Raw genomic sequence first — 27,527 nt, 5'->3', positions numbered from 1 at the left:
ACGGGCACCGTGAGACGTGGAGAAGCAGATTTTGAACCAAGAGACGCCACACCCACGTGAGCTGGGTGCGTGCGTGCGTTTCCTAGACGTGGAGGACGAATAGGGCAATCCACCAAGAAATGCTCGGTACTGGCACAGTACAGACAAAGATTTTCTTCCCTACGGCGATTCCTCTCTTCCTGGGTCAGGCGAGACCGATCCACTTGCATGGCCTCCTCGGCGGGAGGCCCAGGCGTAGATTGCAAAGGATACTGTGGGAGAGGTGCCCAGAGATCTAAGTCTTTTTCCTGGCGGAGCTCCTGATGTCTCTCAGAAAAACGCATGTCAATGCGTGTGGCCAAATGGATAAGTTCTTGCAGGTTGGCAGGAATCTCTCGTGCGGCCAGCACATCCTTGATGCGACTTTTTTAAAGGTCGCGCAGAGAGCCTCGTTATTCCATGATAATTCGGAAGCAAGAGTACGAAATTGGATGGCGTACTCGCCCACTGAAGAATTACCCTGGACCAGGTTCAGCAGGGCAGTCTCGGCATAAGAAGCTCGGGCTGGTTCCTCGAAGACACTACGGACTTCAGCGAAGAAGGACTGGACTGTGGCTGTGGCAGGATCATTGTGGTCCCAGAGCGGTGTGGCCCAAGACAAGGCCTTTCCTGAAAGAAGGCTCACTACGAACGCCACCTTAGACCGTTCTGTAGGAAACAAGTCCGACAACATCTCCATATGCAGGGAACATTGAGACAAAAATCCACGGCAGAGTCTAGAGTCCCCATCAAATTTGTCCGGCAGGGACAAGCGGAGGCTAGGAGCGGCCACTCGCTGCGGAGGAGGTGCAGGAGCTGGCGGAGGAGATGGTTGCTGCTGTAGCAGAGGCAGAAGTTGCTGTAAAGTGGCGGTCAACTGCGACAGCTGCTGTCCTTGTTGGGCAATCTGCTGCGATTGCTGAGCGACCACCATGGGAAGGTCAGCGAGACTTGGCAGCGGCACCTCAGCGGGATCCATGGCCGGATCTACTGTCACGATTCGGCTTACAGGTTGTGGATCCTCTGTGTCAGCGAGGGATTGGCGTGGACCGTGCTGGTGGACCGGTTATAAGAGGCTACTGGTGTTCACCAGAGCCCGCCGCAAAGCGGGATGGTCTTGCTGCGGCAGTAGCAACCAGGTCGTATCCACTAGCAACGGCTCAACCTCGCTGACTGCTGAGAAGGCGTGGGACAGAAGGACTAGGCAGAGGCAAGGTCAGACGTAGCAGAAGGTCGGGGCAGGCGGCAAGGTTCGTAGTCAAGATGGATAGCAGGAGTTCAGGTAACACAGGCTTTGGACAACACTAAACGCTTTCACTGGCACAAGGCAACAAGATCCGGCAAGGGTGTGCAGGGGAAGTGATGTGATATAGCCAGGGAGCAGGTGGAAGCCAATAAGCTAATTGGGCCAGGCACCAATCATTGGTGCACTAGCCCTTTAAGTTTCAGAGAGCTGGCGCGTGCGCGCCCTAGAGAGCGGAGCCGCGCGCGCCAGCACATGACAGCAGGGGACCGGGACGGGTAAGTGACTTGGGATGCGATTCGCGAGCGGGCGCGTCCCGCTGTGCGAATCGCATCCCCGACGGCCATGTCAGTGCAGCGCTCCCGGTCAGCGGGACTGACCGGGGCGCTGCAGGGAGAGAGACGCCGTGAGCGCTCTGGGGAGGAGCAGGGACCCGGAGCGCTCGGCGTAACACCCAGAGACCAACATGGCAATACATGACCAAGAGACCAACACGGCAATATGACATGACCCAGAGACAAACACGGCAATACATGACCCAGAGACCAACACGGCAATATGACATGACCCAGAGACCAACACGGCAATATGACATGACCCAGAGACCAACACGGCAATATGACATGACCCAGAGACCAACATGGCAATACGACATGACCCAGAGATCAACATGGCAATACATGACCCAGAGACCAACATGGCAATACGACATGACCCAGAGACCAACACGGCAATACATGACCCAGAGACCAACATGGCAATACGACATGACCCAGAGACCAACACGGCAATATGACATGACCCAGAGACCAACATGGCAATACGACATGACCCAGAGATCAACACGGCAATACATGACCCAGAGACCAACATGGCAGTATGACATGACCCAGAGATCAACACGGCAATACATGACCCAGAGACCAACATGGCAATACGACATGACCCAGAGACCAACATGGCAATACGACATGACCCAGAGACCAACATGGCAATACGACATGACCCAGAGACCAACATGGCAATACGACATGACCCAGAGACCAACATGGCAATACGACATGACCCAGAGACCAACATGGCAATACGACATGAACCAGAGACAAACACGGCAATACGACATGACCCAGAGACCATCATGGCAATACGACATGACCCGGAGACCAACACGGCAATATGACATGACCCAGAGACCAACACGGCAATACATGACCCAGAGACCAACACGGCAATACATGACCCAGAGACCAACACGGCAATATGCCATGACCCAGAGACCAACACGGCAGTACGACATGACCCAGAGACCAACACGGCAATACGTCATGACACAGAGACCAACACGGCAATACGACTTGACCCAGAGACCTACGCGGGAATACAACATGACCCAGAGACCTACTTGGCAATATGACATGACCCAGAGATGTACACGGCAATACGACATGACCCAGAGACCAACACGGCAATACAACATAACACAGACCAACATGGCAATACGACATAACCCAGAAACCAACATAGCAATACGTCATGACCCAGAGACCAACATAGCAATATGACATGACCCAGAGACCAACATGGCAATACAACATAACCAAGAGACCAACACGGCAATACATGACCCAGAGATCAACATGGCAATATGACATGACCCAGAGACCAACATGGCAATACATGACCCAGAGACCAACATGGCAATACAACATAACCAAGAGACCAACACGGCAATACAACATAACCAAGAGACCAACACGGCAATACATGACCCAGAGACCAACATGGCAATATGACATGACCCAGAGACCAACATGGCAATACGACATGACCCAGAGAGACACAACCAAGAGACTACGAAAACACATAACATGACCCAGAGACCAACACGACACAACATATACAACACGACCAATACAATACATACAACCTGTAGTCACTGTACAGGACTCTCTATAGTGATAGTATAATATGTAAAGGACTCTGTAGTGATGGTATGATATTTACAGGACTCTCTGCAGTGATATGATATGTGCAGGACTCTTTGTAGTGATGGTATTATTTGTGCAGGACTCTAGTGATGGTATTATATGTACAGGACTCTGTAGTTATGGTATGATATGTGCAGGACTCTCTGTAGTGATGGTATTTTATATACGGGACTCTCTGCAGTGATATGATATGTGCAGGACTCTTTGTAGTGATGGTATTATATGTGCAGGACTCTGTAGTGATAGTATGATATGTATAGGACTCTCTGCAGTGATATGATATGTACAGGACTCTCTGTAGTTATGGTATGATATGCAGGACTCTCTGTAGTGATGTATATATGCAGGACTCTCTGTAGTGATGGTATATATGCAGGACTCTCTGTAGTGATGGTATCATATCTGAAGGACTCTATGTAGTGATGGTATAATATCTGAAGGACTCTCTGTAGTGATGGTATATATGCAGGACTCTCTGTAGTGATGGTATATATGCAGGACTCTCTGTAGTGATGGTATATATGCAGGACTCTGGAGTGATGGTATATATGCTGGACTCTCTGTGGTGATGTATATATACAGGACTCTTTGTAGTGATGGTATATATGCAGGACTCTCTGTAGTGATGGTACATATGCAGGACTCTCTGTAGTGATATATATATATATATATATATATATATATATATATATATATGCAGGACTCTCTGTAGTGATGGTATATATGCAGGACTCTCTGTGGTGATGTATATATACAGGACTCTCTGTAGTGATGGTATATATGCAGGACTCTCTGTGGTGATGTATATATACAGGACTCTCTGTAGTGATGGTATATATGCAGGACTCTCTGTAGTGATGGTATAATATCTGAAGGACTCTCTGTAGTGATGGTATAATATCTGCAGGACTCTCTGTAGTGATATATATATATATGCAGGACTCTTTGTAGTGATATATATATATATATATATATATATATATATGCAGGACTCTCTGTAGTGATGGTATATATGCAGGACTCTCTGTAGTGATGGTATATATGCAGGACTCTGTAGTGATGATATATATGCAGGACTCTCTGTAGTGATGCTATATATGCAGGACTCTCTGTAGTGATATATATATATATATATGCAGGACTCTCTGTAGTGATGGTATTATATCTGCAGGACTCTCTGTAGTGATATATATATCTGCAGGACTCTCTGTAGTGATGGTATAATATCTGAAGGACTCTCTGTAGTGATGGTATTATATCTGCAGGACTCTCTGTAGTGATGGTATAATATCTGAAGGACTCTCTGTAGTGATGGTATTATATCTGCAGGACTCTCTGTAGTGATGGTATAATATCTGAAGGACTCTCTGTAGTGATGGTATTATATCTGAATGACTCTCTGTAGTGATGGTATAATATCTGCAGGACTCTCTGTAGTGATGGTATAATATATGCAGGACTCTCTGTAGTGATGGTATAATATCTGCAGGACTCTCTGTAGTGATGGTATAATATCTGAAGGACTCTCTGTAGTGATGGTATAATATCTGAAGGACTCTCTGTAGTGATGGTATATATGCAGGACTCTCTGTAGTGATGGTATGATATATGCAGTACTCTCTGTAGTGATGGTATATATGCAGGACTCTCTGTAGTGATGGTATAATATCTGCAGGACTCTCTGTAGTGATGGTATATCTGCAGGACTCTCTGTAGTGATGGTATAATATCTGCAGGACTCTCTGTAGTGATGGTATATATGCAGGACTCTCTGTAGTGATCGTATATATGCAGGACTCTCTGTAGTGATGGTATAATATCTGCAGGACTCTCTGTAGTGATGGTATATCTGCAGGACTCTCTGTAGTGATGGTATATATGCAGGACTCTCTGTAGTGATGTATATATGCAGGACTCTCTGTAGTGATGGTATATATACAGGACTCTCTGTAGTGATGGTATATATGCAGGACTCTCTGTAGTGATGTATATATGCAGGACTCTCTGTAGTGATGGTATAATATCTGAAGGACTTTCTGTAGTGATGGTATAATATATGCAGGACTCTCTGTAGTGATGGTATATATGCAGGACTCTCTGTAGTGATGGTATATATGCAGGACTCTCTGTAGTGATGGTATATATGCAGGACTCTCTGTAGTGATGGTATATATGCAGGACTCTCTGTAGTGATCGTATATATGCAGGACTCTCTGTAGAGATGGTATAATATCTGCAGGACTCTCTGTAGTGATGGTATATCTGCAGGACTCTCTGTAGTGATGGTATATATGCAGGACTCTCTGTAGTGATGGTATATATGCAGGACTCTCTGTAGTGATGGTATATATACAGGACTCTCTGTAGTGATGGTATATATGCAGGACTCTCTGTAGTGATGTATATATGCAGGACTCTCTGTAGTGATGGTATATATACAGGACTCTCTGTATTGATGGTATATATGCAGGACTCTCTGTAGTGATGGTAAAATATCTGAAGGACTCTCTGTAGTGATGGTATAATATATGCAGGACTCTCTGTAGTGATGGTATAATATCTGAAGGACTCTCTGTAGTGATGGTATATCTGCAGGACTCTCTGTAGTGATGGTATAATATCTGCAGGACTCCCTGTAGTGATGGAATTATATCTGCAGGACTCTCTGTAGTGATGGTATATATGCAGGACTCTCTGTAGTGATGGTATATATGCAGGACTCTCTGTAGTGATGGTATATATGCAGGACTCTCTGTATTGATGGTATATATGCAGGACTCTCTGTAGTGATGGTAAAATATCTGAAGGACTCTCTGTAGTGATGGTATATATGCAGGACTCTCTGTAGTGATGGTATATATGCAGGACTCTCTGTATTGATGGTATATATGCAGGACTCTCTGTATGGATGGTATAATATCTGAAGGACTCTCTGTAGTGATGGTATAATATCTGAAGGACTCTCTGTAGTGATGGTAAAATATCTGAAGGACTCTCTGTAGTGATGGTATATATGCAGGACTTTCTGTAGTGATGGTATATCTGCAGGACTCTCTGTAGTGATGGTATAATATCTGAAGGACTCTCTGTAGTGATGGTATATCTGCAGGACTCTCTGTAGTGATGGTTTATATGCAGGACTCTCTGTAGTGATGGTATAATATCTGCAGGACTCTCTGTAGTGATGGTATATATGCAGGACTCTCTGTAGTGATGGTATATATGCAGTACTCACTGTAGTGATGGTATATATGCAGGACTCTCTGTAGTGATGGTATAATATCTGCAGGACTCTCTGTAGTGATGGTATATATGCAGGACTCTCTGTAGTGATGGTATTATATCTGCAGGACTCTCTGTAGTGATGGTATAATATCTGCAGGACTCTCTGTAGTGATGGTATAATATCTGAAGGACTCTCTGTAGTGATGGTATAATATCTGCAGGACTCTCTGTAGTGATGGTATAATATATGCAGGACTCTCTGTAGTGATGGTATAATATCTGAAGGACTCTCTGTAGTGATGGTATATCTGCAGGACTCTCTGTAGTGATGGTATAATATCTGCAGGACTCTCTGTAGTGATGGTATAATATCTGCAGGACTCTCTGTAGTGATGGTATAATATCTGAAGGACTCTCTGTAGTGATGGTATAATATCTGAAGGACTCTCTGTAGTGATGGTATAATATCTGAAGGACTCTCTGTAGTGATGGTATAATATCTGCAGGACTCTCTGTAGTGATGGTAAAATATCTGAAGGACTCTCTGTAGTGATGTATATATGCAGGACTCTCTGTAGTGATGGTATAATATCTGCAGGACTCTCTGTAGTGATGTATATATGCAGGACTCTCTGTAGTGATGGTATATATACAGGACTCTCTGTAGTGATGGTATAATATCTGCAGGACTCTCTGTAGTGATGGTATAATATCTGAAGGACTCTCTGTAGTGATGGTAAAATATCTGAAGGACTCTCTGTAGTGATGGTATAATATCTGCAGGACTCTCTAGTGATGGTAAAATATCTGAAGGACTCTCTGTAGTGATGGTAAAATATCTGAAGGACTCTCTGTAGTGATATATATATATATGCAGGACTCTCTGTAGTGATGGTATAATATCTGCAGGACTCTCTGTAGTGATGGTATAATATCTGCAGGACTCTCTGTAGTGATGGTATAATATCTGCAGGACTCTCTGTAGTGATGGTAAAATATCTGCAGGACTCTCTGTAGTGATGGTATATATGCAGGACTCTCTGTAGTGATGGTATAATATCTGCAGGACTCTCTGTAGTGATGGTATATATGCAGGACTCTCTGTAGTGATGGTATATCTGCAGGACTCTCTGTAGTGATGATAAAATATCTGAAGGACTCTCTGTAGTGATGGTAAAATATCTGAAGGACTCTCTGTAGTGATGGTATAATATCTGAACGACTCTCTGTAGTGATGGTAAAATATCTGCAGGACTCTCTGTAGTGATGGTAAAATATCTGAAGGACTCTCTGTAGTGATGGTATAATATCTGCAGGACTCTCTGTAGTGATGGTATATCTGCAGGACTCTCTGTAGTGATGGTATAATATCTGCAGGACTCTCTGTAGTGATGGTATAATATCTGAAGGACTCTCTGTAGTGATGGTATAATATCTGCAGGACTCTCTGTAGTGATGGTATAATATCTGCAGGACTCTCTGTAGTGATGGTATAATATCTGCAGGACTCTCTGTAGTGATGATATAATATCTGCAGGACTCTCTGTAGTGATGGTATATCTGCAGGACTCTCTGTAGTGATGGTATATATGCAGGACTCTCTGTAGTGATGGTATAATATCTGAAGGACTCTCTGTAGTGATGGTATAATATCTGCAGGACTCTCTGTAGTGATGTATATATGCAGGACTCTCTGTAGTGATGTATATATGCAGGACTCTCTGTAGTGATGGTATAATATCTGCAGGACTCTCTGTAGTGATGTATATATGCAGGACTCTCTGTAGTGATGGTATATATGCAGGACTCTCTGTAGTGATGGTATAATATCTGAAGGACTCTCTGTAGTGATGGTATAATATCTGCAGGACTCTCTGTAGTGATGGTATAATATCTGCAGGACTCTCTGTAGTGATGGTATAATATCTGAAGGACTCTCTGTAGTGATGGTATATATGCAGGACTATCTGTAGTGATGGTATAATATCTGAAGGACTCTCTGTAGTGATGGTATATATGCAGGACTCTCTGTAGTGATGGTATATCTGCAGGACTCTCTGTAGTGATGGTATATCTGAAGGACTCTCTGTAGTGATGGTATATATGCAGGACTCTCTGTAGTGATGGTATAATATATGAAGGACTCTCTGTAGTGATGGTATATATGCAGGACTCTCTGTAGTGATGGTATAATATCTGAAGGACTCTGTAGTGATGGTATAATATCTGCAGGACTCTCTGTAGTGATGGTATATATGCAGGACTCTCTTTATTGATATATATATGCAGGACTCTCTGTAGTGATGCTATATATGCAGGACTCTATTTAGTGATGGTATATCTGCAGGACTCTCTGTAGTGATGGTATAATATCTGCAGGACTCTCTGTAGTGATGGTATAATATCTGCAGGACTCTCTGTAGTGATGGTAAAATATCTGCAGGACTCTCTGTAGTGATGGTAAAATATCTGCAGGACTCTCTGTAGTGATGGTATAATATCTGCAGGACTCTCTGTAGTGATGGTAAAATATCTGCAGGACTCTCTGTAGTGATGGTATATATGCAGGACTCTCTGTAGTGATGGTATAATATCTGCAGGACTCTCTGTAGTGATGGTATAATATCTGCAGGACTCTCTGTAGTGATGGTATATATGCAGGACTCTCTGTAGTGATGTATATATGCAGGACTCTCTGTAGTGATGGTATAATATCTGAAGGACTCTCTGTAGTGATGGTATATATGCAGGACTCTCTTTATTGATATATATATGCAGGACTCTCTGTAGTGATGCTATATATGCAGGACTCTATTTAGTGATGGTATATCTGCAGGACTCTCTGTATTGATGGTATAATATCTGAAGGACTCTCTGTAGTGATGGTATAATATCTGCAGGACTCTCTGTAGTGATGGTAAAATATCTGCAGGACTCTCTGTAGTGATGGTATATATGCAGGACTCTCTGTAGTGATGGTATAATATCTGCAGGACTCTCTGTAGTGATGGTATAATATCTGCAGGACTCTCTGTAGTGATGGTATATATGCAGGACTCTCTGTAGTGATGTATATATGCAGGACTCTCTGTAGTGATGTATATATGCAGGACTCTCTGTAGTGATGATATATATGCAGGACTCTCTGTAGTGATGATATATATGCAGGACTCTCTGTAGTGATAGTATCAGATATCAGATATCAGATATTATACCATCACTACAGAGAGTCCTGGATATATACATCACTACAGAGAGTCCTGCAGATAATATACCATCACTGCAGGACTCTCTGTAGTGATGGTATAATATCTGCAGGACTCTCTGTAGTGATGGTATATATGCAGGACTCTCTGTAGTGATGTATATATGCAGGACTTTCTGTAGTGATGGTATAATATCTGCAGGACTCTCTGTAGTGATGTATATATGCAGGACTCTCTGTAGTGATGGTATAATATCTGAAGGACTCTCTGTAGTGATGGTATATATGCAGGACTCTCTGTATTGATGGTATAATATCTGAAGGACTCTCTGTAGTGATGTATATATGCAGGACTCTCTGTAGTGATGGTATATATGCAGGACTCTCTGTAGTGATGGTATATATGCAGGACTCTCTGTAGTGATGGTATAATATCTGCAGGACTCTCTGTAGTGATGGTATATATACAGGACTCTCTGTAGTGATGTATATATGCAGGACTCTCTGTAGTGATGGTATAATATCTGAAGGACTTTCTGTAGTGATGGTATAATATATGCAGGACTCTCTGTAGTGATGGTATAATATCTGCAGGACTCTCTGTAGTGATGGTATATATACAGGACTCTCTGTAGTGATGGTATATATACAGGACTCTCTGTAGTGATGGTATATATGCAGGACTCTCTGTAGTGATGTATATATGCAGGACTCTCTGTAGTGATGGTATATATGCAGGACTCTCTGTAGTGATGGTATAATATCTGCAGGACTCTCTGTAGTGATGTATATATGCAGGACTCTCTGTAGTGATGGTATATATGCAGGACTCTCTGTAGTGATGGTATAATATCTGCAGGACTCTCTGTAGTGATGGTATAATATCTGCAGGACTCTCTGTAGTGATGGTATATATGCAGGACTCTCTGTAGTGATGGTATAATATCTGCAGGACTCTCTGTAGTGATGGTATATATGCAGGACTCTCTGTAGTGATGGTATAATATCTGCAGGACTCTCTGTAGTGATGGTATATATACAGGACTCTCTGTAGTGATGGTATATATACAGGACTCTCTGTAGTGATGGTATATATACAGGACTCTCTGTAGTGATGGTATATATGCAGGACTCTCTGTAGTGATGTATATATGCAGGACTCTCTGTAGTGATGGTATATATGCAGGACTCTCTGTAGTGATGGTATAATATCTGCAGGACTCTCTGTAGTGATGGTATAATATCTGCAGGACTCTCTGTAGTGATGGTATAATATCTGCAGGACTCTCTGTAGTGATGGTATATATGCAGGACTCTCTGTAGTGATGGTATAATATTTGCAGGACTCTGTGTTGATGGTATAATATCTGCAGGACTCTCTGTAGTGATGGTATTATATCTGCAGGACTCTCTGTAGTGATGGTATTATATCTGCAGGACTCTCTGTAGTGATGGTATTATATCTGCAGGACTCTCTGTAGTGATGGTATAATATCTGCAGGACTCTCTGTAGTGATGGTATATATGCAGGACTCTCTGTAGTGATGGTATAATATCTGCAGGACTCTCTGTAGTGATGGTATGATATATACAGGACTCTCTGTAGTGATGATATAATATCTGCAGGACTCTCTGTAGTGATGGTATAATATCTGCAGGACTCTCTGTAGTGATGGTATTATATCTGCAGGACTCTCTGTAGTGATGGTATTATATCTGCAGGACTCTCTGTAGTGATGGTATATATACAGGACTCTCTGTAGTGATGGTATAATATCTGCAGGACTCTCTGTAGTGATGGTATGATATCTGCAGGACTCTCTGTAGTGATGGTATAATATCTGAAGGACTCTCTGTAGTGATGGTATATATGCAGGACTCTCTGTAGTGATGGTATGATATATACAGGACTCTCTGTAGTGATGGTATATATGCAGGACTCTCTGTAGTAATGGTATAATATCTGTGTTACGCCGAGCGCTCCGGGTCCCTGCTCCTTCCCGGAGCGCTCGCGACGTTGACCCGCTGCTTGGGAGCGCTGCACTGACACTGCCGACGAGGATGCGATTCGCATAGCGGGACGCGCCCGCTCGCGAATCACATCCCAAGCTACTTGCCTGTCCCGGTCCCCGGCTGTCACGTTCTGGCGCGCGGCTCCGCTCTCTAGGGCGCACGTGCGCCAGCTCTCTAAGATTTAAAGGGCCAGTGCACCAATGATTGTGTTCCAGACCTTCTGCTGTTGCCCCTGACTACGACCCTTGCTGCCTGCCCCGACCTTCTGCTACGTCTGACCTTGGCTCTGCCTAGTCCTTCTGTCTCACGCCTTCTCAGCAGTCAGAGAGGTTGAGCCGTTACCGGTTGATACGACCTGGTTGTTACTGCCGCAGCAAGACCATCCCGCTTTGCGGCGGGCTCTGGTGAAAACCAGTAGCAACTTAGAACCGGTCCACCGGTACGGTCCACGCCAATCCCTCTCTGGTACAGAGGATCCACATCCAGCCTGCCGAATCATAACAATATACAGGACTCTCTGTAGTAATGGTATGATATGTACAGGACTCTCTGTAGTGATGGTATAATATCTGCAGGACTCTCTGTAGTGATGGTATAATATCTGCAGGACTCTCTGTAGTGATGGTATAATATCTGCAGGACTCTCTGTAGTGATGTATATATGCAGGACTCTCTGTAGTGATGATATAATATCTGCAGGACTCTCTGTAGTGATGGTATATATGCAGGACTCTCTGTAGTGATGGTATGATATGTACAGGACTCTCTGCAGTGATGGTATAATATCTGCAGGACTCTCTGTAGTGATGTATATATGCAGGACTCTCTGTAGTGATGTATATATGCAGGACTCTCTGTAGTGATGTATATATGCAGGACTTTCTGTAGTGATGGTATAATATCTGCAGGACTCTCTGTAGTGATGTATATATGCAGGACTCTCTGTAGTGATGTATATATGCAGGACTCTCTGTAGTGATGGTATAATATCTGCAGGACTCTCTGTAGTGATGGTATAATATCTGCAGGACTCTCTGTAGTGATGTATATATGAAGGACTCTCTGTAGCGATGTATATATGCAGGACTCTCTGTAGTGATGGTATATATGCAGGACTCTCTGTAGTGATGTATATATGCAGGACTCTCTGTAGTGATGGTATAATATCTGCAGGACTCTCTGTAGTGATGGTATAATATCTGCAGGACTCTCTGTAGTGATGTATATATGAAGGACTCTCTGTAGCGATGTATATATGCAGGACTCTCTGTAGTGATGGTATGATATCTGCAGGACTCTCTGTAGTGATGTATATCTGAAGGACTCTCTGTAGTGATGGTATTATATCTGCAGGACTCTCTGTAGTGATGGTATATATGCAGGACTCTCTGTAGTGATGTATATATGCAGGACTCTCTGTAGTGATGGTATATATGCAGGACTCTCTGTAGTGATGTATATATGCAGGACTCTCTGTAGTGATGTATATATGCAGGACTCTCTGTAGTGATGTATATATGCAGGACTCTGTAGTAATGTATATATGCAGGACTCTCTGTAGTGATGTATATATGCAGGACTCTCTGTAGTGATGTATATATGCAGGACTCTCTGTAGTGATGGTATATATGCAGGACTCTCTGTAGTGATGTATATATGCAGGACTCTCTGTAGTGATGGTATGATATGCAGGACTCTCTGTAGTGATGGTATATATGCAGGACTCTCTGTAGTGATGGTATGATATATACAGGACTCTCTGTAGTGATGTATATATGCAGGACTCTCTGTAGTGATGGTATATATGCAGGACTCTCTGTAGTGATGTATATATGCAGGACTCTCTGTAGTGATGGTATAATATCTGCAGGACTCTCTGTAGTGATGGTATAATATCTGCAGGACTCTCTGTATTGATGGTATAATATCTGCAGGACTCTCTGTATTGATGGTATAATATCTGCAGGACTCTCTGTAGTGATGGTATAATATCTGCAGGACTCTCTGTAGTGATGGTATATATGCAGGACTCTCTGTAGTGGTGTATATCTGCAGGACTCTCTGTAGTGATGGTATAATATCTGCAGGACTCTCTGTAGTGATGGTATAATATCTGCAGGACTCTCTGTAGTGATGGTATAATATCTGCAGGACTCTCTGTAGCGATGTATATATGCAGGACTCTCTGTAGTGGTGTATATCTGCAGGACTCTCTGTAGTGATGGTATAATATCTGCAGGACTCTCTGTAGTGATGGTATATATGCAGGACTCTCTGTAGTGATGGTATGATATATACATGACTCTCTGTAGTGATGGTATAATATCTGCAGGACTCTCTGTAGTGATGGTATGATATATACAGGACTCTCTGTAGTGATGGTATAATATCTGCAGGACTCTCTGTAGTGATGGTATATATACAGGACTCTCTGTAGTGATGGTATAATATCTGCAGGACTCTCTGTATTGATGGTATAATATCTGCAGGACTCTCTGTAGTGATGGTATAATATCTGCAGGACTCTCTGTAGTGATGGTATGATATATACAGGACTCTCTGTAGTGATGGTATAATATCTGCAGGACTCTCTGTAGTGATGGTATAATATCTGCAGGACTCTCTGTAGTGATGGTATAATATCTGCAGGACTCTCTGTAGTGATGGTATAATATCTGAAGGACTCTCTGTAGTGATGGTATAATATCTGAAGGACTCTGTAGTGATGGTATAATATCTGCAGGACTCTCTGTAGTGATGGTATGATATATACAGGACTCTCTGTAGTGATGGTATAATATCTGCAGGACTCTCTGTAGTGGTGTATATCTGCAGGACTCTCTGTAGTGATGGTATAATATCTGCAGGACTCTCTGTATTGATGGTATAATATCTGCAGGACTCTCTGTAGTGATGGTATAATATCTGCAGGACTCTCTGTAGTGATGGTATATCTGCAGGACTCTCTGTAGTGATGGTATATATGCAGGACTCTCTGTAGTGGTGTATATCTGCAGGACTCTCTGTAGTGATGGTATAATATCTGCAGGACTCTCTGTAGTGATGGTATAATATCTGCAGGACTCTCTGTAGTGATGGTATAATATCTGCAGGACTCTCTGTAGCGATGTATATATGCAGGACTCTCTGTAGTGATGGTATATATGCAGGACTCTCTGTAGTGATGGTATAATATCTGCAGGACTCTCTGTAGTGATGGTATATATGCAGGACTCTCTGTAGTGATGGTATGATATATACAGGACTCTCTGTAGTGATGGTATAATATCTGCAGGACTCTCTGTAGTGATGGTATGATATATACAGGACTCTCTGTAGTGATGGTATAATATCTGCAGGACTCTCTGTAGTGATGGTATATATACAGGACTCTCTGTAGTGATGGTATGATATATGCAGGACTCTCTGTAGTGATGGTATAATATCTGCAGGACTCTCTGTAGTGATGGTATAATATCTGCAGGACTCTCTGTAGTGATGTATATATGCAGGACTCTCTGTAGTGATGGTATAATATCTGCAGGATTCTCTGTAGTGATGGTATAATATCTGCAGGACTCTCTGTAGTGATGTATATATGCAGGACTCTCTGTAGTGATGGTATAATATCTGCAGGACTCTCTGTAGTGATGGTATAATATCTGCAGGACTCTCTGTAGTGATGGTATATATGCAGGACTCTCTGTAGCGATGTATATATGCAGGACTCTCTGTAGTGATGTATATCTGCAGGACTCTCTGTAGTGATGGTATATATGCAGGACTCTCTGTAGTGATGGTATAATATCTGAAGGACTCTGTAGTGATGGTATAATATCTGCAGGACTCTCTGTAGTGATGGTATATATGCAGGACTCTCTGTAGTGATGGTATAATATCTGCAGGATTCTCTGTAGTGATGGTATAATATCTGCAGGACTCTCTGTAGTGATGTATATATGCAGGACTCTCTGTAGTGATGGTATAATATCTGCAGGACTCTCTGTAGTGATGGTATAATATCTGCAGGACTCTCTGTAGTGATGGTATAATATCTGCAGGACTCTCTGTAGTGATGGTATATATGCAGGACTCTCTGTAGTGATGTATATCTGCAGGACTCTCTGTAGTGATGTATATATGCAGGACTCTCTGTAGTGATGGTATATATGCAGGACTCTCTGTAGTGATGTATATATGCAGGACTCTCTGTAGTGGTGTATATATGCAGGACTCTCTGTAGTGGTGTATATATGCAGGAATCTCTGTAGTGATGTATATATGCAGGACTCTCTGTAGTGATGTATATATGCAGGACTCTCTGTAGTGATGTATATATGCAGGATTCTCTGTAGTGGTGTATATATGCAGGACTCTCTGTAGTGATGTATATATGCAGGACTCTCTGTAGTGATGTATATATGCAGGACTCTCTCTAGTGATGGTATAATATCTGCAGGACTCTCTGTAGTGATGGTATATATGCAGGACTCTCTGTAGTGATGGTATGATATATACAGGACTCTGTGTAGTGATGGTATAATATCTGCAGGACTCTCTGTAGTGATGGTATATATGCAGGACTCTCTGTAGTGATGGTATGATATATACAGGACTCTCTGTAGTGATGGTATAATATCTGCAGGACTCTCTGTAGTGATGGTATATATACAGGACTCTCTGTAGTGATGGTATGATATCTGCAGGACTCTCTGTAGTGATGGTATAATATCTGCAGGACTCTCTGTAGTGATGTATATATGCAGGACTCTCTGTAGTGATGGTATAATATCTGCAGGACTCTCTGTAGTGATGTATATATGCAGGACTCTCTGTAGTGATGGTATAATATCTGCAGGACTCTCTGTAGTGATGGTATATATGCAGGACTCTCTGTAGCGATGTATATATGCAGGACTCTGTAGTGATGTATATCTGCAGGACTCTCTGTAGTGATGTATATATGCAGGACTCTCTGTAGTGATGGTATAATATCTGAAGGACTCTGTAGTGATGGTATAATATCTGCAGGACTCTCTGTAGTGATGGTATATATGCAGGACTCTCTGTAGTGATGTATATATGCAGGACTCTCTGTAGTGATGGTATAATATCTGCAGGACTCTCTGTAGTGATGTATATATGCAGGACTCTCTGTAGTGATGTATATATGCAGGACTCTCTGTAGTGATGGTATATATGCAGGACTCTCTGTAGTGATGTATATATGCAGGACTCTCTGTAGTGGTGTATATATGCAGGACTCTCTGTAGTGATGGTATATATGCAGGACTCTCTGTAGTGGTGTATATATGCAGGACTCTCTGTAGTGGTGTATATATGCAGGACTCTCTGTAGTGGTGTATATATGCAGGACTCTCTGTAGTGATGTATATCTGCAGGACTCTCTGTAGTGATGTATATATGCAGGACTCTCTGTAGTGATGGTATAATATCTGAAGGACTCTGTAGTGATGGTACAATATCTGCAGGACTCTCTGTAGTGATGGTATATATGCAGGACTCTCTGTAGTGATGTATATATGCAGGACTCTCTGTAGTGATGGTATAATATCTGCAGGACTCTCTGTAGTGATGTATATATGCAGGACTCTCTGTAGTGATGGTATATATGCAGGACTCTCTGTAGTGATGTATATATGCAGGACTCTCTGTAGTGGTGTATATATGCAGGACTCTCTGTAGTGATGGTATATATGCAGGACTCTCTGTAGTGGTGTATATATGCAGGACTCTCTGTAGTGGTGTATATATGCAGGACTCTCTGTAGTGATGTATATCTGCAGGACTCTCTGTAGTGATGTATATATGCAGGACTCTCTGTAGTGATGTATATATGCAGGACTCTCTGTAGTGGTGTATATATGCAGGACTCTCTGTAGTGATGTATATATGCAGGACTCTCTGTAGTGATGTATATATGCAGGACTCTCTGTAGTGGTGTATATATGCAGGACTCTCTGTAGTGATGTATATATGCAGGACTCTCTGTAGTGATGTATATATACAGGACTCTCTGTAGTGATGTATATATGCAGGACTCTCTGTAGTGATGTATATATGCAGGACTCTCTGTAGTGGTGTATATATGCAGGACTCTCTGTAGTGATGGTATAATATATGCAGGACTCTCTGTAGTGATGTATATATGCAGGACTCTCTGTAGTGATGGTATATATGCAGGACTCTCTGTAGTGGTGTATATATGCAGGACTCTCTGTAGTGATGTATATATGCAGGACTCTCTGTAGTGATGGTATATATGCAGGACTCTCTGTAGTGATGGTATAATATCTGCAGGACTCTCTGTAGTGATGTATATATGCAGGACTCTCTGTAGCGATGTATATATGCAGGACTCTCTGTAGTGATGTATATATGCAGGACTCTCTGTAGTGGTGTATATATGCAGGACTCTCTGTAGTGATGTATATATGCAGGACTCTCTGTAGTGATGGTATAATATCTGCAGGACTCTCTGTAGTGATGTATATATGCAGGACTCTCTGTAGTGATGTATATATGCAGGACTCTCTGTAGCGATGTATATATGCAGGACTCTCTGTAGTGGTGTATATATGCAGGACTCTCTGTAGTGATGTATATATGCAGGACTCTCTGTAGTGATGGTATATATGCAGGACTCTCTGTAGTGATGGTATAATATCTGCAGGACTCTCTGTAGTGATGTATATATGCAGGACTCTCTGTAGCGATGTATATATGCAGGACTCTCTGTAGTGATGTATATATGCAGGACTCTCTGTAGTGATGGTATATATGCAGGACTCTCTGTAGTGGTGTATATATGCAGGACTCTCTGTAGTGATGTATATATGCAGGACTCTCTGTAGTGATGGTATATATGCAGGACTCTCTGTAGTGATGGTATAATATCTGCAGGACTCTCTGTAGTGATGTATATATGCAGGACTCTCTGTAGCGATGTATATATGCAGGACTCTCTGTAGTGATGTATATATGCAGGACTCTCTGTAGTGATGTATATCTGCAGGACTCTCTGTAGTGATGGTATATATGCAGGACTCTCTGTAGTGATGTATATATGCAGGACTCTCTGTAGTGATGTATATCTGCAGGACTCTCTGTAGTGATGGTATATATGCAGGACTCTCTGTAGTGATGTATATATGCAGGACTCTCTGTAGTGATGTATATATGCAGGACTCTCTGTAGTGATGTATATCTGCAGGACTCTCTGTAGTGATGTATATATGCAGGACTCTCTGTAGTGGTGTATATATGCAGGACTCTCTGTAGTGATGTATATATGCAGGACTCTCTGTAGTGTTGTATATCTGCAGGACTCTCTGTAGGAAGGTAGTGGTTGCGGTTGGGCACCTTGTTTTTATACCACGCCTCGGGTTGTATTATATAAGGTGTCTTCGTTGATGATTCACCTTGCAGATATTTCTTGAGGTTACCATGTGGCATGTACTCCGTCACTATGAAGACTGGGTTGGTCTGCAGACACACCGCGTATAACTTCAGCAGCTTCTCGTGGCTCAGCTTCCACATTGTCTCCGCTTCTCCGTGCATAGTCTTGTGCAGGGACTCCGCAGTGACTGGGAAGATAAAGAGTCCAATAAGATATCTGCACCTTTATATTATACACCTTGTATGTGCCGTGACGGGACCTCCCTGTGAGGACAAGTCCCATGTCTGTGTGAGTTAACACACGACTTGTCTAGTTGGGAAGGAACCATATGGGCCCCTCTGATGGTTAGAAGACTTTCGATGGATGGAAGGGGGCGAGAAGTGTCACCTTGAAGTTCCTTAACCGCTACTTCTGTGGTTCCGTTCCATAAGCCCAGCCACACCGTGCCAAACCTGCCGCTGCCCAGCTTGCGGACCCTCTGTATAGAGCTGGGGTCGATCTCCAGCTGGTCTATGGTGGTGTGGGATATGCTTTCCACAGTCGGAAGATCCAGCTATAGAGGGAAATGGGAGAAATCTTTTATTAATCACTGAAGATAGCTAGACAGGGGAAGCACCAACTTATGTGGTATATACCAGCTGTACACAGGCTCTGTATACCATATAAGTGATTATATACAGACACCATCTGTCCACCACCCCTGGACTTATTTCTAATGTCCTACTCACTTCTCCCTTACTTTCTACGTCTTCAGTGTATACTCAGATCCCTGCAAACAGGATGCCAACTAAGGATGTCCCGATACTGGTATCGGTATCGGGACCAATACTGGACATTTGCACAAGTACTTGTACTCGTGCACATGTCCCCAATACCTAATCCGATACTTGCCGTCGGGACCCCCGGCGACAGGTATCACGGAGGTGCCGAACTATGCAATGCGCCCAGCAGCTGAGCACGCGTCATAGCCGGGACCTGTGGCTGATGCCGAACATCACTGTTTGCGGTGATGTCCGGCATTAACCTTTTCAAACCTGATCAAATTTGATCACAGCTTCTAAAAGTCCTGAAGTTAACTGCCGGTTAGCTCAGGGATGCTGATTGGGATCACCGCTCTGAAATCACGGTGTCCCGATCAGCTGTGAGAATGGGCCGATGTCCCTTACCCTGCTCCGTGCGTCCCTATTGTCGCTCCTTTACTGCAGCCATCCATGGCAGGCAGTAGTAATGGAGCACTGATAACTAACACTGATCAATGCTATGCTATGGCAGGCTGTAGTAAGGGAGCACTGATAACACTGATCAATGCTATGCTATGGCAGGCAGTAGTAATGGAGCACTGATAACACTGATCAATGTTATGCTATGGCAGGCTGTAGTAAGGGAGCACTGATAACACTGATCAATGCTATGCTATGGCAGGCAGTAGTAATGGAGCACTGATAACATTGATCAATGTTATGCTATGGCAGGCTGTAGTAAGGGAGCACTGATAACACTGATCAATGCTATGCTATGGCAGGCAGTAGTAATGGAGCACTGATAACACTGATCAATGCTATGCTATGGCAGGCTGTAGTAAGGGAGCACTGATAACACTGATCAATGCTATGCTATGGCAGGCTGTAGTAAGGGAGCACTGATAACACTGATCAATGCTGTGCTATGGCATATCATTGATCAGTGTATACAATCTACAGATTGCATTTAATAGTGCCCTATGGGGACTAAAAAAAGTGAAAAAACATGTGTAAAAACGTAAATAATAAATGTGTATTAACCCCTTCCCTAATAAAAGATTAACCCTTTTGAATAAAATAAAATCAGTTTTTTTTAAATATATAAAAGCCCTGCCTCTAATAAAAAAAGAAGCAAACAAAAAAACACCCATTTTCCCCCATTTAAAAAAAAGCCTTGTCACATGACATAGAAAAAAGTTATTGGTATCGGTGAGTACTTAAAAAAAAAGTATCGGTACTCGTACTCGGGCTTAAAAAAATGGTTTTGGGACAACCCTAATGCCAACATATATATCAGGGCGGACCCATTGGTCGACATTTATCATTGTCTTTAGACAGTTTTTTTGTGTCTAGAAAAAGCGCAAAAAAGGCGCAAGCAGGGTTTATTTGTGCCTTTTGGTTTACACATTTCTGCAGATTTTGAGTGCAATCCACTGATTTTGGCAATACACATGATATGGACGGGTTTTATGAACTGCGCCTTTTTGTGAAAAGGAACAAAAAAGGCGCAAAGCCACTGAAAAGTCCCTAATACTTCACCAGCCCAGACTTTTTGGTGTATGTGAAGAGAGGAATTTCAGAAAATGTGACCTGCGCAAAATTTATCAAATGCTCTGTGACCATTTAATACATTTGGTCCTACACATTATAGCACACAAAAAAAGTGTAGAAAAATACTTCACTTACACCTACAATGATAAATGCTTCACTTACACCTACAATGATAAATACTTCACTTACACTACAATGATAAATGCTTCACTTACACCTACAATGATAAATACTTCACTTACACCTACAATGATAAATGCTTCACTTACACCTACAATGATAAATGCTTCACTTACACTACAATGGTAAATGCTTCACTTACACCTACAATGATAAATGCTTCACTTACACTACAATGATAAATGCTTTACTTACACTACAATGATAAATGCTTCACTTACACCTACAATGATAAATACTTCACTTACACTACAATGGTAAATGCTTCACTTACACCTACAATGATAAATACTTCACTTACACCTACAATGATAAATGCTTCACTTACACCTACAATGATAAATACTTCACTTACACTACAATGATAAATGCTTCACTTACACCTACAATGATAAATACTTCACTTACACCTACAATGATAAATGCTTCACTTACACCTACAATGATAAATGTTTCACTTACACCTACAATGATAAATGCTTCACTTACACCACAATGATAAATGCTTCACTTACACTACAATGATAAATGCTTCACTTACACCTACAATGATAAATGTTTCACTTACACCTACAATGATAAATGCTTCACTTACACCACAATGATAAATGCTTCACTTACACTACAATGATAAATGCTTCACTTACACCTACAATGATAAATGCTTCACTTACACCTACAATGATAAATGCTTCACTTACACCTACAATGATAAATGTTTCACTTACACCTACAATGATAAATGCTTCACTTACACCTACAATGAGAAATGCTTCACTTACACCTACAATGAGAAATGCTTCACTTACACCTACAATGAGAAATGCTTCACTTACACCTACATTGAGAAATGCTTCACTTACACCTGCAATGATAAATGCTTCACATACACCTGCAATGATAAATGCTTCACTTACACCTACAATGATAAATGCTTTACTTACACTACAATGATAAATGCTTCACTTACACCTACAATGATAAATGCTTCACTTACACCACAATGATAAATGCTTCATTTACACCTACAATGATAAATGTTTCACTTACACCTACAATGATAAATGCTTCACTTACACCTACAATGATAAATGCTTCACTTACACTACAATGATAAATGCTTCACTTACACCTACAATGATAAATGCTTCACTTACACCTACAATGATAAATGCTTCACTTACACCTACAATGATAAATGCTTCACTTACACCTACAATGACAAATGCTTCACTTACACCTACATTGAGAAATGCTTCACTTACACCTGCAATGATAAATGCTTCACATACACCTACAATGATAAATACTTCACTTACACTACAATGATAAATGCTTCACTTACACCTACAATGATAAATGCTTCACTTACACTACAATGATAAATGCTTCACTTACACCTACAATGTTAAATGCTTCCCTTACACTACAATGATAAATGCTTCAGTTACACTACAATGATAAATGCTTCACTTACACCTACAATGATAAATGCTGGCCATTGACTTTGGTGGACCTAGTGTAGACTAAGACTATGTTTGGCCCATATTCTGGAGGGGGGGGGGGGATTATGCTTTTGAGTCCAACAAAATGAAAGTGTACGTTCAGGAGATGGTCACCAAGCCGGCCCCTTGAATGCTGGTATCCTGATGTACATCATCGACGTACCCAAACATATCATGTGAATGGGGCCTAAGAGAAGTCCAGCTTTGATGATACAAACAATGAGGCCTTCATCTTCATGTTAGATTGTAATTTAAAAAAAAAATGTCTTATCAATATTAAAAAATCTTAATCCTTCCAGTACTTATCAGCTCTTAAAGTTGAGTTGTTCTTTTCTGTCTGACCACAGTGCTCTCTGCTGACACCTCTATCCATGTCAGGAACTGTCCAGAGCTGGAGAGGTTGGCTATAGGGATTTGCTCCTGCTCTGTACAGTTCCTGACATGGACAGAGGTGTCAGCAGAGAGCACTGTGGTCAGACAGAAACGAACAACTCAACTTCAGCAGCTGATAAGTACTGGAAGGATTAAGGATTTTTTAATAGAAGTAATTTACAAATCTGTTTAACTTTCTGGAACCAGTTCATATGAAAAAAGTAGTTTTTCACTTGAGTACCCCTTTAACTCATGTCAAAAGGGTGACTGGAGCCAGTGCAGGAATATCTTTGGCGCTGGACGAAGTGCAGCGCCGATGATATTCCTGCACTGGCTGCAGTCTCTATTTTGATTTCCTTCTATAATCCAGGAAGCCTGCGGACGATATATACCTCTCCAGTTTCATGCGCTCCCCATTGTTGTGTGTGTGTCCACAATACTTAAAGGGAATGTGTCACCATTATTTTTTTTAATAAATAAAATTATTTTATCAAGAAAAAAAGCTTTTCAATTATGTATTCAATTTTAGGACAATGTAGTTTTAATGTTATTGATTAATGGGGACTGGGCACCTACACAGTTGTTTTATGGCAGGCATAGGGCATAAGAAAGTTAAAGGGTGCCTTTCATAAAAAAAATAACTTTTGATATATTATAGATTAAAGGAGTACTCTGGTGCAGAGTATTCCTGCTCCGTCCTGCCCGGGCTGCAAAAAAACTTAAAATGAACCATCTCTCACCTTCCTGGGTTCCCGCAGAGCGCCACTACAGCTGATCGGTCCTCCGGTCCATCCTCTTCATACTTCCTTGTGAATGAAGCGTCACATGGTGCTCAGCCTATCGCCAGCAGCCACGATGTTCTGCCTTTGCCGATGATAGGCTGAGCACCATGTGACGCTTCGTTACACACGGAAGTATGAAGAGGATGGACCGGAGGACCGATCAGCTGTAGTGGCGCTCCGCGGAAACCACGGAAGGTGAGAGATGGTTCATTTTCATTTTTTTTTGCAGCCCGGGCAGGACAGAGCAGGAATACTCTGCACCAGAGTACTCCTTTAATGTATGCAGAATGACTTTCCAATTGCATGTTATTAAAAAATATGCTTCTTTCTATTTAATTTTCCACTTTGAAAAAATGACCACTAGAGGTCTCCCTACCAGTCCTGGCCGCAAGCCCTTTCTATAGATTTCAGACTCATGCTGGAGTCCTAAATCTCAGACTGCAGCCAGGACACAGACAAGCTCAGCACTGCTCCTGCCTGTCAATCAGACAGGCAGGAGCCAGCACCGCAGGGCATACTCCTGATTCTGCCTTACTGCAGGCCCTCATTCATTTTACTATCTGAGCTCCGATCTTTCTTCTCTGCACATGCAGTTGTAAACAGAGAGGAGAAGATTCAGAGCTGCCAGCTGAGCTCCTGCCTGGTGCCGGGTGCTCACGCTAAGTGAGCAAGAAGATAGGTAAGCTACAGAGCTTTTTAAAGCTCTTTAAAAAGTTTTTAAGGGCAGGGAAGGTGTTAGATGTAGTTAGGGAACATTCCTTAAGTTAGTGTAGAAAAGTTTATTTAGTGATAGGTACTCTTTAAGTAGAAAGAAGCATATTTTTTAATAACATTCAATTGGAAAGTTATTCTGCATACATTAATCTATAATATATATCAGAAGTTTTTTGTGATGAAAAGTCCCCTTTAAGACTGATAGTGTCTACTAGAAAAGCATTGACTGCACATGTGCATAACACAGGCTAGGTGAAATGAAAGGGGGAGCCAGCACCATTTTCTTGAAGCCCCTTAGGAGCAGTGACCTATCAAGAGACATCTAGTCTGTTTTATACCACTCTTTAGACACCAACAAAATGGTGAAAAAAACTACAGAACCCCCTCCCCCTCTCCTTTTGCACACAGTCAGAGGAGGAAGGTAGACGGGCGAGGGCTAGTTTTCAGCAGCCAGACAAGTTGTTTGCTTTCACCAGATTCCTCATGTTAGCTCTCTCGGCCAGTCAACAGTGAGAGATGACAAGTTATTATTTTATTTTTTATATTTTGTGACAAGTAATTTTACTTTTTTTTTTTTATTAAAAAAATTTGGTAACCTCCCAAAAAAATATAATCACATTTGATGACTCCTTTCCTTTAATTTGGTAAGTGGCTGTTGGATCCCCTCCCACACTCTGCACTCCCAAGATCCTACACATGGGGCGCCTTCTCTTCACTGGTGTCTGCTGTGTTGATTTTCTCTACTGCCCCCGGGGGTGGGTGTAGGGTGTGTTATTTTTAGCAGCTTGTGTCATTTTATGATAAATATGTGACTGCCTGTAGCCATTCACATGGTGCCGTGCTCTGCGCATTCTTATATGGTTTCTCTAGGAACATTTTTATGGTGGTCTATCACAAGCCCCCACAATACTTTCCTTCCCCTTCAGGCCAAAAGGGTCCAGAATCTATGCCCCCCCCCCCTTCTTTACTGAAGATTAGAAGGAACCAAAAGTCCTCCCAGGTTCCCTCTGGGCTGCCACCCAAGACACACAGCTCCCCTAAGTGGGACAGTCCACGGACATGGCACCATGTACAATCCCAGTGACCTGTGTAGAATGAACTGGCTGGAGATGTGATTATGGTTTGGTCACTTGGGGCATTATATAATAGAGGGGTGGTGTCCATTATTACTGTATGACTGCAGGAGGTCACTGCCACCTGCTCAGGGGAATCATCTTGTTCTCCATTACCGGGATATCTTACCTTGACACATGGATTCTCCAGCTTGGTGCAGAGTCCGTCGCATTGTTGACAGTAATATTGGACAAGACCCTTCAGACTGGAAAAAGAAGCCCTCTCCACTAGGTAGAAGGAGCCATTCCTGGACTGATGGACTCTGTAGTGTCTCACATTCTGCTCCTCACGCACTACAAAGAAAGATGGAGACATCTGGTCACTGGGCTGAAGCGTCGGGCTTAGTCGTGTTGTGACCGGGACTCAGATCACTGTAATAATCTTATGGTAACCAAGGAGAAACTTCTGAATCTGGAGGAAGGTTTTGTGCTTTTAGACCTGTGGTAGACACAAGCCACGGCACTGTCATTGGGTTCTGCCGGAGAGACTCCAGCCCATAAATCACTCTCCTCCATGTGCTGGTTCCAGTAGATGGAAATGTTCTATGAAGAGTCCAGATTAAGGGAAAGATTACATGGAAAAGAAGGTTGTTGGGTGAGTTTTGGTGAGAAATATCCATCGATCAGTGACATAGAGAGTCATCCAGTGCCCAGTATGGAGGAGGAATGATGGTTCCTGTGGTCGCTCATCTCCCAGTGTGCATGGTGACAGCAGCTTGTTCCCTTTTTCCCATGTGACCATGATCTGGAGGCCATTGAACACATTTTTACCCGGCTGACTAAATGGGGACATGTCTGCATGAATGATAACTATGCTTTCCTTTGTCCTCCTTTGTTCTTCTACTTACATGTTCTTCTATGTCATATCGTGGAAAAACTGGTTCTCAGCTCTACTGGATGAACATGGCCTGTAATGCAAACATCAGCCGGTGCTGGTGATCCCTGACAATAGAGGCTTCTGTTCAGCCGAAATCCACTGAGCGAAGAATCTGAGAAGAGTCAGAGAGTTGTGACTATGAGATGGTGCTGCTGTATGGGCTCCACTGGGTGCTGCTGTATGGACTCCTCTGGGTGCTGCTGTATGGGCTCCTCTGGGTGCTGCTGTATGGGCTCCACTGGGTGCTGCTGTATGGGCTCCTCTGGGTGCTGCGATATGGGCTCCTCTGGGTGCTGCTGTATGGGCTCCTCTGGGTGCTGCTGTATGGGCTCCACTGGGTGCTGCTGTATGGGCTCCTCTGGGTGCTTCTGTATGAGCTTCTCTGGGTGCTGCTGTATGGGCTCCACTGGGTGCTGCTGTATGGGCTCCTCTGGGCTTCTGTATGGGATCCTCTGGGTGCTGCTGTATGGGCTCCACTGGGTGCTGCTGTATGGGCTCCTCTGGGTGCTGCTGTATGGGCTCCTCTGGGTGCTGCTGTATGGGCTCCTCTGGGTGCTGCTGTATGGGCTCCTCTGGGTGCTG

At 42.7% G+C, this 27,527-nt stretch overlaps 1 protein-coding gene across 1 annotated transcript in view; it reads right to left on the bottom strand.

Annotated features, from left to right (window-relative positions):
- LOC130339920 (tyrosine-protein kinase SRK2-like) overlaps positions 1 to 27,527 on the bottom strand; it is a 55,910-nt gene that overhangs the window by 11,064 nt on the left and 17,319 nt on the right. The window contains exons 3-5 of the mRNA XM_056554102.1: positions 26,199 to 26,362; positions 19,500 to 19,665; positions 19,135 to 19,299 (exon numbers count right to left, since the gene is read on the bottom strand). Of these exons, the coding sequence (XP_056410077.1) occupies positions 19,135 to 19,299; positions 19,500 to 19,665; positions 26,199 to 26,362 (495 nt within the window). The remainder of the gene's footprint in view (positions 1 to 19,134; positions 19,300 to 19,499; positions 19,666 to 26,198; positions 26,363 to 27,527) is intronic.

The sequence above is a fragment of the Hyla sarda genome, unplaced genomic scaffold, assembly GCF_029499605.1.
Source record: "Hyla sarda isolate aHylSar1 unplaced genomic scaffold, aHylSar1.hap1 scaffold_558, whole genome shotgun sequence".
NCBI classification, from domain to species: domain Eukaryota; kingdom Metazoa; phylum Chordata; class Amphibia; order Anura; family Hylidae; genus Hyla; species Hyla sarda.
Note: the sequence above shows the minus strand (reverse complement) of the source record. Positions and strands in the feature narration are given on the sequence as shown.